Source organism: Salminus brasiliensis, chromosome 1 (assembly GCF_030463535.1).
Source record: "Salminus brasiliensis chromosome 1, fSalBra1.hap2, whole genome shotgun sequence".
NCBI lineage: Eukaryota > Metazoa > Chordata > Actinopteri > Characiformes > Bryconidae > Salminus > Salminus brasiliensis.
In genome coordinates this window covers 8,148,303-8,165,653 of record NC_132878.1, presented here as the reverse complement: position 1 = coordinate 8,165,653, position 17,351 = coordinate 8,148,303, and the positions used below count along the sequence as shown (strand labels likewise).

The window sequence follows — 17,351 nt, the reverse complement described above, 5'->3', positions numbered from 1 at the left end:
AAAAGAAACCAAAAGTGGTTCTGCTGTGCTACTGCTCCAGAGAACATTCATGGTTTTTAGGGAACCGTGAATGCAGTTCTAGTTATGTGGATGTTCTAGAAAGTTTAAAAGGGTTCCTTTGGGAAAAACCCTTAGGTAGGTTCCTAAATCTTTCTAGGCTTGGACATACAATTCTCAACTGATTTGACATTTTTACAAAATCGAAAATTAACATTTAATTTTAAATAATAAGTAAAAACAAATAATAAATAAGTAAAAGTATTTAAAGGTCCTAGATAAGAGGGCAATGGTTCTATATGAAGCAATGAAAACTGTTCTAATTTCTAAAGTATTCTTTGTATAGAAGGAGAAACACTTGTAGATGCTTTTGTTTCATAGAAACTTTATTAAAATGGCACAAAAAATTATTCCATTATTTTCAAATAAGTCTTTATGCTTAGAGTGTTAGAGACCCGTCAGTACACACTAAACAAAAAGGGTTCTATGTAGTACTGAAAAATGGTTCCTGTAGAAACGCTGAAATATCTGATGCTATGTAGCACCATGATTCTTTACAGAACCATTTAAGGGTTCTCCATCTTAAAAACAACCATTTAACCACGACAAGAGACTTAAGATTTTAGCATCCAAATATTTTAATTGTTGCACAGTATAACCATTGCTTTTACTAAAGAACCTCTGAAGAACATCCTTTTTCATTCCTATTGAACCTGAACGTGATGTCTTCCCAGTCTTTTTCATAAATGCCTCTTTAAACAAACATCCACTGAAAGGCTTTTCACAGTTGATTCTACTGTGGCATCATTCCAAAGAAGCCCTTTTGGCTTCCTCATAGACAAACAAACCATAAGGACAGTTTTTCATACAGTGCACTCTGAACAATAAAGGTCCAGGGATCATTACTGGCTTGTATTTACAATTTCGAGATTGTTCCTGACTTTTTCAAATGCTAACATTGGGCAAGGGAGGACAGTTGAATGAATTATATGAAATCAGATTGAAATAATTTCAGAAAAAAATCTACAGCGGGGACATAAAACTTATGTACAGCTTAAGCTTACGTACAGATTTACAAGGGCACAACAAAAAGGCTCCTAAGGAGTTAGGAGTTGGCAGAGTGGGTGAAAAGATCATGTGGTATTAGAAATCTGTAGAAACCTTTTACAGCCTGAAAGGTTCCTACACTGTAAAAAAATATATATTATTATATAAAGAAACAAAGAAATACATCCATACATGAGGTTTACGGTAACATATTCGCAGGTGTGGTTGCCAGAATTTCACAGTAAAATATCTATTATTGTATCATAAATAAATAGATAAATAAATACATGCATAAATGTGGTTTACGGTACAGTCGTAATGTATAAGGTGCTTTTTTGGCAACATTTTTTTTAAGGTGCACGTATTTGTCACAGTTAAATGTGTCCTCCGCATTTGACCCACCTGTGGTAGTGAACACACACACACACACACTAGTGAACTAGGGGCAGTGAGTACACACACACCCAGAGCGGTGGGCAGCCAACTCCAGTGCCCGGGTAGCAGAGAGGGTAAAGGGCCTTGCTCAAGGACCAAACAGTAGCAGCTTGCCAAGCCCGGGAATTGAACCCACAACCCTGTTATCAATAGCCCGGCACTCTAAATGCTGAGCCACCACTGCCCCTGTAACCGTTACACTGTTAAAACCCATAAAATTTACAGTAATAGAAAAATTGGTTATCAGAACTTTTACAATAAAAAAACAGTACTGCTAATTTTATGGTTAATTAACGGCATATTTTATTATCTTTGGTTTGAATGTGTAGTTTTGGAAAACTTTTAAATTGGTACAAAAGCTATAGAACCAAGTACAAACATGGATCTTATAAAGAACCATCCATTAAACGCTTTTTAAGGGAAACAGACGTGAGACATGGCTCCAAAACCCCCTTTTTGGAAAGGGTCATCACAAGGTTCTATGCTTGGATGTCGGTTCTACAGAAAACTCATTTCCTTTGCAGAAATGTCAAAACTTACAAAAATGTGACGATCACTCCTGAGAAGCCCATTCGCGGGTGCATCTGCTCTAAGGTTACTGCGCTTCTACTGCGCTGCTCTTTGTTGTTTGTCCACCTTAAGGGCGACTGAGAGTTCCTGTAGCAGGATGTCCTCTGAGGAGCAGAGAGTCTCAGAAGGGAGCGTTAGCCGAGGATGGACGCAACTCATTGACCCGCAATTTCTTTTCTTCCCCCTGCCTGTGTGTGGGTAGCTAAGGTGGGCGGAAGTGGAGAGTTAGTCATTCCCAAATGAGAGCACATCCGCGAGGCTCAGAGGAAGGCGAGGGCCTTCAGATGCATGCTCACGCACACCAGCAGCACACACTAGCGCCGTGTGATTTCTGAGGCTTGGTTCGGCCTGCGAATGCAAGGGTAAACAAAAAGCCACGGCCAGCGCAGGCAGTCGCAGGCGAGGGAAGAAGTCATGTGTGGAAATGGGGTCATCTGCTTAAAACCCTTAGATGTCTTCTTGCGTATTTTGTTGCTGAGTCTTCCTCATGAGCTGGAGGAGTGGGTGGGTGCGGTCTGCTTAACCTTGGCGTAAGGAGAACTGCGAGACTGGTGAAGATGTTCTATTTTTAAAGCAGTTTCTGTTCACGTTCATTCCCCGTCGTAGCGAAACCCCCGTGTCTCGCTGGCTACAATCAAAATCAGCAAACACGCCCACATGAGGTGCAGACAGGGCCAACCTGTCAATGGGTCAGCAGGATGTGAAAACAACAAACAAAAAAACTATTTCCTATCACTGAGGCCGGTTTTAGCTCCTTTCTCAGTTTGAATTCAGCGCTGCAGACGCTCAAGATTCCCCCGTCCAACTCCCCGGCGCTCTGCATCCTCAGCTGTGACTTTTACTTTCACAATGACCCATGCACCAATCCCATGTGCTTTACTGGAAGTCCCTGTCTTATGGGAAGGCCTCAGACACCCTGGGTGGGTGGCAGTGCAAAGTATGACTGTGCTCCTAGACACCAATACACTGCCCCAGTACAGGACTACCGCAAGTTGTACGTAATGTTTGTACGTGTGTTTGCGACAGCTGTCGTGACTCTTTGTGAAACTCTTTTTGCTGAGAGGCAAGTGAAAGGGATTCCCATAAAGGTTCTGTATAGAACCTTCTACTGAAGCTTTTCCACCAATGGGAAGAGTCAGGGACCAAGGCTAGGCCTGTCATGATAACTGATATTTATGAACACTGTTATTTATTTTTTAATTAGTATGTTTTTGGACGATAGAAATAATTGAGATAAATGATATTATTGTCATTTTAAGACCATTTTATGTCACTGATTTTATTAAAATATAATAATAATTATGTTTAATAATTAAAAAGTTCACACATTTGAATTTGAATATTAAGGAAATTAAGAAAATAAAACACTGTTTTTAAACAAAGTCCACACACCAGCCCATTCCTGCTCACTAAGTGAACACAATAGGCAATATTGAGCTCGGTGGCTTTATCAGTGGATTTGAGCTCAGTGGATTTATCGAGGTCATGACCATATATTGTCCGATAAGTCAATAATGTAATTATCATGACAGGCCTAAGCGAGGCATTCAGGCACTGTGTTATAGGGTTATCATGGCATTATCATTTACATAATCATTTACAGCATTTAGCACACGTTCTCCAGAGCGACTTACGAAAGTGCTTCACTATTTACTCAGGAATAACCTCAGCTAGTCTGAATAGACTCAAAATTCAGAGATACCTCTAAGCTTAGACACTACTAAACACAAGTCAATATGGAGACCATAATACTCTACTATTCGCTCAACTACTCTCGGAAGAGGCGGGTATTCAGTCCGGGCTTAAACACAGCGAGTGACTCTGCCAAGTGAAGCTCGTTCCACCACTTCGGTGCAGGACAGAAAAAAGCCTGGACATTTGTCTTCTGTGGATCTTAAAGGATGGCGGGTCGAGCCGGGTCAAGTACTCGAAGCTCGAATGGCTCTTAGTGCAGATCTGCTGTTGACCTTTGCCATCAAGTATCATTAAATGAAGGTTCTAGATACTTTTAAAAGGAAAACGTTTGTCCTCCATATGATGGAAAAACCTCTTAAGCCTATTACATGGTTCTACATAGCTCCAAAAAGACGTCCACTATTCTAACGAGTCGTGGAAATTGGCCTTCCCTAAACGCAAAGGTTCTAAAATAGTTCTTAGCTTGGATGTACAGTCCTGGGAGAAGCCTTTAATTAGCGTAGGGGCTTTACACTGTGTAGTGGTTTTACACCGATGCAAAGAACCTATAAGCAGGCAAACACCAAGGCTTTAAGCTTTCAAGCTTTGGTTCTTTGAGTTAGTGTGGTTCTCTGGTTTGTAGAACCAAGGTAACTCAGAGAACCATTTTAGCCATTTTAGCCAGAGAACCATTTAGTGGTGCCTTTGCTAAAGAACCCTTTAAGCGTGCTGGTTCACTTTCCAGCCCACTTTCCAGCTGGAAACTGGGTGTATTTTGAACTCGATGTTGAACTTGTTTTTGTGATGTCACAACATTAGCTGGAATTAAAGGGCCCATATCCTGGAAATCAGCATTTTTGCTTGCTAATTTTAAGCTAAAAGAGTTCAGTTTGATTGAAACACTGATAAAGTGTTTCAAATATGTACTGTTCACTCCTTAGCTCATGGGTTACATTTCATGGATTTCAGATCTTTTCACATTAACATACATTAAATGCCTTATTTTCTTGGATATTATTGATTATTATTGATGATTTGCACTCATTAATCTTTATGTAAAAATGTTGTAGTAGCAGTATACACACACTCTGAAAGTGTTTCAGATATACACTGGTTACTCCACAGGCCACATATTTGAAAAGTAAGTTGTGATGTCACAAAAACATTTATATACATATATATTTATATATTTTGGTCCAAAATGACCTGCAATACAATCTGCTTAAAATACATACTGGTCACTCACCAGTACATGTAGTTGGAAACTACAAAACAGGCTGCACAAACTCGCTGTCATAAAACCACTGGTGCAAAATGACATTACCGTACATTTTAAAGGGCTCATACCCTCAAATTCCTCATTTCTGCCAGCTGATGTTAAACTAAAGAGTTGTGGTAGTAGTAGTTGTATACAAACACTCTTAAACTTATTCAAATCCACACTTGTCACACCTCAGTCAATATATTCGGATGCTAATGCTAATGTGAAAAAAACTGACAGTCCATACATCTCAGTCCAGTCCATATAAACCGTGTCCCCAGTGTCCTCTTTTTTGAAAACACAATTAGAATAAATACGCTCACCCCAGCATTTAGATCAAATGGTTTTTAGGATGATGATGATGATGATGATGAAGATGATCAGCACACATTTAACCAGGTGTGTCCAAACCGTTTGACTGGTGCTTGTATATCCTGTATATGCCTATTCAGCCCACAGCAGTTTAGCCCCGCCTATCAGACTGAAGTTATAAGGAGTGTTTCAGCCTGGCCGGCTGCTTTTTGAATGAGGAGTGACATAGCTCAGCCAGTTAGATCAGCAGTTGTTTACATATTCAAGACGGGTCATTTTGGAGCATTTCTATTGGTCTGTTCATTAGAGAACAACTGCCAGATTCACATAATGTCAAAAAAGTGGAAACCGACAAAAATGGAGATACAGGATTTCTGAGTGACAGTGACGCTGTGCTGGTCTTAAAGGGACCAAGCCCCTAAGCCCTTAAAATCAAGCCCCTAATTGAAGGGATCTGAGGATAAAGGGAGGTTGAAAGTGGTCACATTAGAAATGGATCTGTTGTCGTTACATAAGCAGCACCCAGAGGTCATAAGTGCACCTCAGGGAAAAACAAAAATCCAGTACAAACAAAATTTTTTTGGTTTCCAAAGCAACAGCCACACCTACGGTCACGGTACTGCGTTCAGCCTATTGCCTTTACAGCTGATCACCTCATTGCGACAGTAGATTCTGTTCTCTGGAGTGGACTTGCATTGCTGATGATTGCACTCACTGGAAGCGTTTCTTAACATTACATCCACCACAATCACCAGCTTGGCTGCAACACCGTGTTTCTGTATGTGGAGAACTCAGACCTGTACTGTAAGTCTCAAAGACTGCTCAGACCCTCATTAACACTCTGATACACGGTGCTCGTCTGGATTCACTACTGCTTGACTGGCTGGACTACTGGCTTCTGACTGTAAATCCCCCAAAAGATAAGGACATTTCTGTGGAATCTGTCAAACTTCCGGAGAACCGATGTGAAGGCGTGAAGTGAAAGGGGAAAAAGATTGCTAGGGATTCCTAGGAATGCGGCTGTAAACAAGGCGTGACCAGATTTGGCTGTTATCCTGCCCATTCGTTAAACAACCAGTGAGATTGTTTGTAGATGTTTGTTCAGGCTTTCAACTGGTGAAAGCCTCTTTTTTCTTCGTGGAAAGTTGGAAAACAGGTCTGAAATTAGAGCTGACACAAGCAGAGCTGTTGTTTAGAAACCTACGGCTTTATTGATTAAAAAACATGGAAACAGTGAACAATATTCAAGACTGTATATCGCTTAGAACCAAATAAAACAACCATTAAACAAAGCAAGGCAAGTCGCCCCTTAGTCGCGTGACGCTGTCGATTTCGGGATTGCGCGTGGACTACGGGTCCCTTCAGTCTTGGACTGACAGTCGGTGGAGGGGGGGGGGCTAAAAAAGGACGGGCCAACTGCCCCACTCCTAAAAACATCTGTTCACAAAAACAAAACAACAACAACAAAAAAAAAAACACTGTCGTCCAGCTCATCCAGGAATTCGTTTTTTATTTTGGACTCCTAGTCAGCTAATACTGTGTTAAGCAACTGTTGTTGGGGGTGCTTGGCGATCCGCGATCTATGGAATATCTTTGGCTTGAGGGTGGGGCAGAGAGCTCATTATTTGGGTCAAATAATTGCTAACGTCATCACATCAGCATGTGTGTGTGTGTTTCTGCAAAGAGCAAAGAGCATTGTTGAGATAGCCTGAACCTGTGAGCATCTTGCACAGTTTCACCAAATCGGTTTAGTGTGAAAATCAATGGAGTGTAAGGAAGTCTCGGTCTCTCTTATTTAAGAGCATGGTAGATCTTTTCCTGGAGGGATATATATATATATATATATATATATATATATATATATACACACACACACACACACAACCATAAAGCAGCAGATCATGGAGACAGCCCCACCCTTAGCGGTGCCATAGAAAACGATGGACGCCGGTGGTGGGTTTCATACCTCAAAGTCGCTGTAAATGTTCTTCAAGTACAACTTAGGTGTTCGAAATGTGCCAGTTCAGGCCAGGGAACAAAAACAGGAAGATACCGCCATACACAATACAGCACAAGGTGGCATATACGTTCGGTACACCTTCGTCTGCGCAAAAACCTTGTATGACCAATTCTGCCATTTTTACATTTTTCAAAATCCAAAAATTCAATGAATGGGCCAATAGCAGTGCTCAAAAGTGGTCCGGATTTACAACTTTTTACATCGTTGTCAACTGAAAGCTACGAAGGTGCTTTCCTCCTCTTGTAAAGTTGGCATTTTGGAGATACGAGACTCTTGACCGACAGCGATGATACCGATATTACTGTTAGGTAATAACAAACTGGTAGTAAACATAAGACAAAGTTTCTTAAGTCTCGTTGTCGGGGGGGTCTTGCAGCATTTCCAAAAAAATCGCAAAACCAACCGACAAGTTCACATGAGACAGAAATGCTCGAAGCATAGTCATAAAAACAATGTCGCACTAGCTTTATCTTTTTCTATTGTTAACACCACCTCAATAAATAAAGTATTCTGGAATGATAAACTGTATACGAACCAATACAGTATGCACTGTTCTCACTTTTCATAATAACCCAAAAAAAAACAAACAAAAAAAAACCAAAAAACAATTTTGTACAAAAATATAAGTCTGTGACATCCAAAACCTTATTCAAGTTTCAAAAAAATAAATATTTCCTCGACGCTCGAAGGTTATTTGACAGCTCGAACACCTGTCCTCAGTACCCCCTATCAAATCTGTTCAGCTCGATACGAATATAGACATATATAAATAGAATGATCTATATATATGTGTGTGTGTTTTTATAGGAAAGGCATTTCAGTGCACCAACAATAGTAGAGTAGATGTATAGGATTCTCTCTCTCGCTCTCGCTGTGTAAGCATCAATCACCCAGACAGCAAAAAGAGCTGCAAAGCTGTCTTAAGGAGCTCTTAATTAAATGCAAGGCTAAACGTGCTTACTTTAGACTTTCCCAACTTCAAATCTTCTGGACTAATTTTCTGATACAGTATCAACAATTGCAGATTTTATTTATGCTTATTTTGTTGTTGTTGGAATCCATTAAAAATCAAAATAAAAACAAAAACGCAACAATTAAAACTGTTATGCTGTACAGAGGATAAATATTAGACATCATTTACTGTTTCGATTTATGTGCAATTATGTAGTTCCCAAAAAAACAAAACAAAACAAAAAAAAAATAAAACCAAAGAAAATAAAGAGAATAAAGCAAAAAGTGCCAACATGACACTGGCATTTCAACCTGTACAGTTCTTTTACATAACATAAATACCATAGATAAAGTTTTGCATAAATAAATTGCTTCAAAGTCCTTACAAAAAAAAGAAAAGAAAACCAATGCCAAATACTATTGATCAAAAGCCCTTTTCTGGCCATCTCCGATTACAGCAGAGTCTTTACACCGAGTTGTCCCCCATGCATTCGCATCCCTTTTGCAAAGCCTAATGATGTGTCCTAATGAACAAGAAGCAGCCATGGCTTCCCAGTTCGCCATGCCACACTGCTTCCCAAGGTTAACACAGCGTTAATACACGACATTAGGGCACATAACACAGCATTAACCCACTGTTAAAAAAAAAAAAAAAAACGTATCTCCCAAGCCACAACAACCAAAAAAATCATCTATATAACACAAGAGAAAATACAGTGCAAAAGGTCTTCTTGGAATGCTAGAGAAGCTTTCAGTTGAGTTCAGGCTCAAAGAAATAACCAGTCGGTACCTTTCGTAGCCAAAAGTGCCTTCCGTTGCACAGTACCACGAACCTTGCTCATGAATGTAGCCTAATCAATGTCTTAGTAAATTAATACTTGTAAAAAAAAGCTGACACTCTCAGTTGTGTAGAAAATGTGTTGTTGTTTTTTTCCCCCTCTTGTATTCACAAATTGCACAATATCAAACAAACCAACAAACGAACGAACAATATGCTTCAATGTATTATTGAGACACGGTGACCGGACTTCAACAAAATTGGACTTTTCCCACTTGGATAACTACGTTACAATACAGTTGACATATCAATATCTGTTGGGGAGGTTGGAAAAGGGTAATTTCTCAAATATGTGAAGCTTCTTTTTCAGATAACTTCGAACAGGAACAGCACGAAAAAAAACAAAACAAAAAAAACTTCCTTAAGGTTTCCTTATGTGACCAAATCACTCACTGGTCGTTTATAAATGTTCAGATTCGTGTAATAGTGCATGTTATTGAGCAATAAAAAAAACCCCAAAAGACTAACAGCAAATGTTACCCCTGCAGCTGAGTATGATGCTGATCATCAGGGGGGAAAAAAATGTATTCCCATCTCCTTGAAGTGGAAAATGGCCTTTTTAGTCATAATCTGGGTTGATAGTCTTCCTCAGGGGAGAGGAAATCTTGTTTTCGAGGGCAGGAATCCCCGCAGTGAGTCACCGTTTGTGTCCGTCCGAAACCAGGGCTGTGCTTGGCCGTGTGCGTTGCTGTTCCCTTGCTAAGTCATCCCATTCGGTGCGGGGGTTTGGTTAGTATTGCTGTGTCCCAGTCCGTAGTTTCCCTATTGACCTGATCAAGTTCAAAGTGCAGTCAAACGAAAGCACACCATTCAAAAGGTGGTAAGCAAGAGGTGTGCTCGTGCTTGTTGTCTCTGTAAATCGCACACAGTCTGTAGTTTCAGAGCGACGCTCAGGGCAGCTCGGGCCCTCGCGCAGAGGCTGCGGCCGGTGCCGTGCGGTGTCTCTCTCTCGCTCTCGCACTCTCTCCCGTTTCCGGAAGCGTCCACACGTGTCCGCGTCCACACACGTCCGTGTCCGTGTCAGCCGGGACAGGGTTTCCCGCTCTCTTGGCCCGTCTCCACTTTCACGCCATTCGTCTCACGTTACCTCATCGTTGTTTCTCACGCAGTCACGGCACAAAAAAAACAAGAACAAAAAAAAGCGAGACGAGGTCTGCAGAGAGAGACTGAGAGTTCGGCGTGAGGCAGAGAGTGAGAGATAGATAGATGGAGAGCGAGAGAGAGAGAGAGTGTGTGTCAGAGAGAGAGAGAGAGAGAGAAAGGGAAAAAAACCCTTATGATTTCAGCAGCTGGTGCTCTCCCCACTTTTGGCCATGGTGGCCGAGCTGACTGCTATCTGGCAGCCGTTGGTCACGTGATTCATGACTTTCTGTTTGAGCTGCGCCACCTGCTCCCGTAGGATGCTGGCCGTGGACGCCAGGTCCGAGTTCTGCGTCTTCAGCACCTTCACCTTCTCCTCCAGCCGGGAGATCCGCTCCAGCTTCCTCTTGCGGCACTTGGAGGCCGCGATGCGGTTCCTCAGCTTCTTCCTCTCCGCCTTGATCCTCTCCTGGGTCTCCAGGTCGATGGGCGAGAGCGAGGGTGGCGAGCTGTTCGGGTCCCCTCCGGGCGGGTGAGGAACTTCCGGCACGGTCTGAGGAGCGTCCAGGCCGCGGGGGCCGTGAGGGTGGTGACCCTGACCTTGGCTGGAATGGGCAGCGGCGTGGGCCGAGGAGCCGTAAGGGATCTGCCCTCCGGGGTAGGAGGAGGGGACCGAGAGCTGATTAGGGTTGTAGCTGCTTAGGTTGGTGTATATGGGCATCTCGCTGCTTGACATGAGGTTCCTCTGGTAAGGGCCCTGGATGGAGGAGGAGGAGGGCGACATGGGCGCCCCGACCAGCTGGTTCTGTTTGTGCAGATCTGCTAAAGCCTTGACAAAGCCGTCTGCAAAGCCCTCCTGCTCGTTCGTGGCCTGGTTCCTGTACATGAAAGGATTGCCAGAGGAGCTCGGAGCAGGGCTTGTCGTAACCAGCCCCTGGTTAGACTGGATGATCAGGTGCTCCAGATCGGGAGACGAGAGCTTGAGGAGGTTCATGTCGGGCGAGGACATCAGCGAGCTGTTGGGGTTGCTGTTAATGCCCAGGCCGTTGGGGTTGAGGTTTCCGTTGCTCCCGGCCTGCCCCGGCAGCAGCTTGAGGCCGGAAGCGCTTCCCACCGCGCCGGGGAAATTATGCACAGCCATGTTCTTCTTGCTCATCATCTTGTGGCTTTGATATCGATCGTAATCTGGAAGCTGCCCAAAGTTAGGAACGCTCGGTGTGTCATCGTGATAGAAGGGTGTTTCCATCTTACCCGTCATTGACACAGCAGTACGAAATCTTCATAATCTGATTAGGCGGTTTCAGAACGCCGAGACTTTCCAAACGAACATAGTCCAGCGATGGAGACGTGACCCCCTTGTGGTTTTTTGGTTGCTTGATGTTTTTTTTTTGTCGGTTTTTTTTAGCGGAGAACCTCTGCTGCCTTACAGATCTCCAGGATGGTCAGCCCTGTGGAAAGATAAACAACAACAAGGATGAATATACACACACATTAATATACATACACTATCAGACATGGTGAGCAACCAGCTCTGTCCTTTGACGACAGCTCATCACCCCAAGCTCCTGGAGCTCTAGACCAGCCGGAGGTGGGTGAGGAGCATCTGAAACGACCTTCAGCCACCAAGTCAAGCCAAGTGCTGAAGTGCTGTTAAGCACAGCCTAATAATGAACCGGTATTAGAGCTTGAGGAGACCTTATGGGCTTCTCATGGGCTTCTCCAGCCCACTGTACCCCAACAGGAGGTCCATGCACCCTGGGCTGCTGGCTGGCTTGGTTCACTGGAACCTGGGAGGCTGAAGCTTCACCACAAGGCTTGTGTAGGCTTGCCAAATAGCTACCACGTCGTCGTATCCATGTTCATCGATGAATAATTATTATTACTGTAAGAGTGGGCTCTGTTTTACAGTCTGTGTAGGTGACAGGAAAGCCCGGGCGAGTTTAGATCACTGGCGCTTGAGAAATAACCTTCCCATGAAACAATCCTATGAGTCAAAAGTCCTCGATGTGTGTGTGTGTGTGTGATTAGTCAGCGAGTGTGACATAAAACGACATTCAGCCGGTGATACGTTACCCCACGCATCCTGCTTAGGCGAGCTCTCCGCCGTTACAGCACGCGCGCGCGCGCACGCACACGCACACGCACCGAGAGACGCAGCGCGTGATATCCACAAAAACCACCGAAAAACAAAGTCCACGCGCCCGTTTCCGAGGCCAAACGAATCCGAAGCTCTCCCCTAGTCTTCAGCCAAAATGACGACGGTAACGTTGCAAGCGCTCCTCCGCTCGCCCGCCTCCTTCTCGCCGCTCTCTCTCGGCTCAACTGAGGGACTTTCTGCTTCGCTGCTCGGTAATAAACACACGCCCTTTCCCCTCCACGGTTACTGAAACTCGCTCATTTTTTCTTTCCACGCCCGTTCTCCGCCAAACCCCACCTCCCCGCGCTGCGACTGGCTGGCAGCTTGCCTGACGTGCGCTAGAGTCCGCTGGGATTGGCTAGATCGAGTCGGCGGCCTGCTTGCAATCCAATCGCAGCGCAGGACGCGAACGCCGCGGACCAATCGCGTCACGCAGGAGGCGGGGCGTGGCGGAATACGGGCGGGTAACAAAATAATGTATGAACGTCGACTACGTTCTGGCCACACGCTGTGGTGACTCCGCCTCTTCGCTCGCAGGTCGGCTCTGATTGGTCGCTGTGACGGCCGCGCGCTGCGGTTAGTGGTATAAAATCGAGTTGCCGTAGTTACAACGTCTTTCTCTTTCTCTCGCAGGGCGAAAGTTTGCCCTGTTTTGACGAGTTTAGGACGATTTAGTGCGTTATTGTGAATTTGGATCATTTTGGGGTAAATATGAAGGCGGAAGATGACTTCTCTGACATTGAGACTGTGGTATGGGGCCTCACTGATAAGATTAAACCCTCTTATCATGGCTGTCACACAAACCTTGTATCTTCAACTTTCAACGGAAGTGAATGCAAAATTATTTATTAATTATTTATTAACTCATTTATTAAGTCATTTTGCAATTTTGGAGCATTTCTATTGGTCTAACACCAACACGGTGTAAAAAAAAAATATAAATGTAAAAAATATTACTAATTAAAAAATTATGTACAAATAATAATATATAAGGTATAAGGTAAAAGCTGGTGTGCATTTAAGCTTTTTAAGTAAATGCACGATTATTTAAAGAGATAAAGAAGACAAAAAACAAACAAACCCTTATTTAAGTACTAGTTTATTCTTTTTAAATTGAGATACAAGATTTTTGCATGACTGCCACTGTATATTTAATGGTATCATCCCTTTCCCCAGTTCATTAAAAAATAAAAAGTCAGGCTCATCATAACGCATTTAGATTTTTGCTTAATAATTTTAACAGTTTAAAAATATTAAACATTATTTATCATAAGCAAACTGCATATTTGCTGTTGGGGTGACTAACAGAGTGTGAATGTTGATACATTGGCTAAGTTAAGTGTAATAAATGTAATTAGTGTTATATTAAGCTGTAACACCACTGAAAAAATGATTTATTATTCAATAATAAAGTTATTGAAGTTACCAAAGTTCTATAAAAATATCATAAATGCCGTAATTTATATTCATATAATTTTACCACTAGACAGACAATATGGTTAACATAAAATAATAATAATAATGCTTTACATATATGGCATTTGACTGATGCTATCATCCAGACTGATTTAAATTGGAATCATTTTACAAAGGTAGTGTGGTGTGCTTGCCTAACCAGGGAATTGAACCCTGATCTGCCATGAGGAAAGCAGGGGTGCTACACTAACCATGCCCAACATGGCTAAAAATGTCCAACGTGTTTACATTTTATTTTTTAATTAGACCCCAGTTGTAGAATCACTCCTCTGTGATCAATGGAAGCTTTTTTTTGTTTCTAGCAACAACTGTTTACGAACAATTCTGCTGAAAATGGACTGAATGCAAATCTTACAATTGGGACCATAAGCAGGGTTAATTAAGAAAAGATAAGATAATATAATCCTTTATTTGTCCCATAGTTAAGAAAATTCTCAACAGCAAAGGGATAGCAAGACACTCAGATGCAGAACGTAGATAAATTACCAATATATACACAATATAAAAAATAGAAGTTAAAAAACTCTAAGAAGAAAAAAAACAACACAATATTATTTACAGATAATTGCTAATTGACCCTTAATTGCACATGTGGGGGAGGGGAGGGGGGTATTGTACATTGTATTTTTACATTAATTGTAACAGACTCTAGTTGATCAAAGTCTGGGTCTGTTTTCACTTTTTTTAAAGATGAAAAGATAAACATTCAGATAAATTGTTATTAAAAAATATGAACTTTTCTTTTAAGAAAAAACTAAGATTAATTGTTATTCTTAAAAAAAAGTTCTTAACCCCTTATTACTCACTAAGGTGTATTACTCAGTAACTACAGGGACTTCTGTACAAACTGGTGGAGCTAGTCTTTGGTAGTAGAAGTTTGTAAGAACACTTACCGGTGGACCACAGGCTTTTAAAAGGGTTAAATATTCCTAGTTTAAATAGTTGAATTACGAGAATGAATGTCTAATCGAACAGGATTACCAGTAGAGCCTGTTTTTAGTAGTAGAAGCTAACTGTTCGTTTTTACATAAGGAAAATAACAGCTCTCCGCCGTCCTGCCACAGTTTTCATTTTTTCCAAGAAGTATTTTTTCCCTCCACTGTCACTTCTAGTTCTTGTTTACTAACATTTTGTAAACGCTTCGTATGATTTTATTTTCCCGCTCCCATTTTACACAGATTTAACTGAATACTGGAAAACCAAAATGTGTCTTGTATGGTTTGGGATAAAAGTGATGTCTTAAGAAAATCTTTAATAATAAATAACTATGACTTTCTTAAAATAATACTTGAATATTTGTAATATTATTTTAATATAGTTTTTTAGGGAATTGCTAGACAAATGTATTGTCATTACAACTCAATCAATTCAGCATAGGTCAATAAATATGCTAAATATATAGAAATTAATTATAATTAATTGTATTTATCCAACTCGTTAAGTGTTAAGATGTTGTCAAATCAAATGTGGCAAATTTATATTTATGACTGCACTGCCACTGTATATTTAAAGGTATCATCCCTTTCCCCAGTATATTAAAAAAGAAAAGTTCAGGCTCATTATAACACATTTTCATATTTGCTTAATACTTTTAACAGTATTTAAAAAAATATATTCTTATATAATAATACATATATTCATATATAAATAAATAACTCCATATTTACTGTTGGATTGACTAATGGAGTGTAAATGTTGGCTAATTTGAGTGTAAAATGTAGTGTTATATTAAAGTGTTATAGTGTTATTTTAATTTATTGTATACAATAAGTGTTAAGTGTTAAGATGTTGTCAAATCAAATGTGGCAAATTTATATTTATGACTACGCCATAGGAAAAGCAAGTATAGGCACAGTAAACCTGAAGTACATCCACTCACATGTCATGTATAGTATATTTTCTGATGAGTTTGTGAAGGATAACTACCAAAACATTAGCTGTAGGTTTGTTTTAGAGGGTGGTATTAGTTGTAACACTGTGGCGAATCCTAGGACACGTACGTCCAATTGCCGTTGAGAATGTGTGGGATGGGTTTGCTGTGGGAATATGAGAAGATGACCAGAAGCTCATTTGATGGTGTTCACAGGTTGTGTGGCAGTCTAGCCTACCTTTCATGTTCGCTAAACAAATGTAAATGAGTCGAATACGAATCAACACTCGTTCATAACAAGACTAAAACATCACCACTGACACATCAATACAAAACCCTCGTACCTTTTTATGGTCCAGATCAGTAGAACCTACTCACCTTTCACCTTCATCAACACTTAATTCTCTTAATTCTTCACTAATGATGATGTTTGTGAGTCAACAGAACAGGAATCATTGTAGTAGAAGATCTAGTTCTGGGAAAAAAGACGGTGTGCTGGCGTCTATATTTGTTATTACTGGATGGGCTGGATTACTGTTATTACTGCAACCCGTTGTTGCCTTTTGTTTAACACTCCTTTCTGCTGATGAGTGTTAAACTCACACCATTCTGTTATGTCTTCATCTGGACAAAACCTTGTATCTTTGAAAGAACTGCTTTACAGGAAAAGGAAACAACCTTCTGAACTTTGAGGGAGAGTCAATTTGACAAAATTTTATTCCAGGTCATTTTTGGAGAATTTCTATTGGTCCATTCATTGTGTTCAAGTTTTGATACAATGTTTTTAAAACAGATTTTTAAAATGTTTAAAAACAACATTAGAAAAATAAGAATATGTACAAAAATACTACAAAAATATCTTGTTTCTCCTAAAATTAGGTTTAGTTAAAATTACATTTTCCTGAACTCAGTGTACGCATTATTGAATGTAAATGTAAGGAAGGAACTTTAATAAGATAATACATTTATGAGACCAAGTGAGAACTAGAACGTTTCTGACATTAAGTGGTATGTAAACATATTAGAAAAAACAAAAAACATATATATATATAAAATTATGATTTTGTTTTTTAACAGTGACATACTGTAATACTGAGTATCAGCAGGATCTTTGTGTTTGTATACACACACAGTTTAGATCAGATGAGCTGCTGATTAATCCGTTCAGTAAATTCCCTTTATTTTTAGTAGCAGAGTTTCTATAATAAGACTATAATGAACTGACTAGACTTTTCTTAAAATGACTGTTATATATTGTTTAATATCTTATAATCCAGTCTGACTCTCCTCCCTGACCAATGAGCTCCCAGCTCCTTTACAACACTGCAGTCTAATCACTCCATGTCAGAGGTGTGATGTGTCTGTATGGTGGTACACACTTTAAGCTGATTATTTATACATTTATACGTATATTCGCTTGTTTGAAACCACAGGAAAGGCTAACGGTACTGCCGTGGTACTGTGCTTCTGCAAAAGTTTGCTTTCTAACTAGCTGTAGTTCAAGATTAAACGTGGTGGGAGCACATTTCCCAACATGGATTAGGCAGCATGGGCAAAAAGTCTGTGAATAGACAAACATCTGGAGGGAAAGTGGCTCGAATGCAGATGTTATGTTAAACTGTCATGTTCTACACTGTTAAAAGTATAAGATCTTTAAGAAACTTGTGATTGTTCCTCAGGTTG

The 17,351-nt window shown here is 40.8% G+C and overlaps 1 protein-coding gene across 1 annotated transcript; it reads right to left on the bottom strand.

Annotated features, from left to right (window-relative positions):
- Positions 1-6,484: 6,484 nt before the first annotated feature.
- On the bottom strand, positions 6,485-12,522 carry june (JunE proto-oncogene, AP-1 transcription factor subunit). Its single transcript, XM_072697021.1, has 2 exons — positions 12,259-12,522; positions 6,485-11,633 (listed from the first exon to the last, which is right to left on the bottom strand). The coding sequence occupies exon 2, from the start codon at positions 11,441-11,443 to the stop codon at positions 10,388-10,390; it is 1,056 nt and encodes a 351-aa protein (XP_072553122.1). The 5' UTR covers positions 11,444-11,633; positions 12,259-12,522; the 3' UTR covers positions 6,485-10,387.
- Positions 12,523-17,351: the final 4,829 nt, after the last annotated feature.

Excerpts from the sequence above, each read along its gene's own strand:
- june (XM_072697021.1), bottom strand. The coding sequence starts at position 11,443 with ATGACGGGTAAGATGGAAACACCCTTCTATCACGATGACACACCGAGC.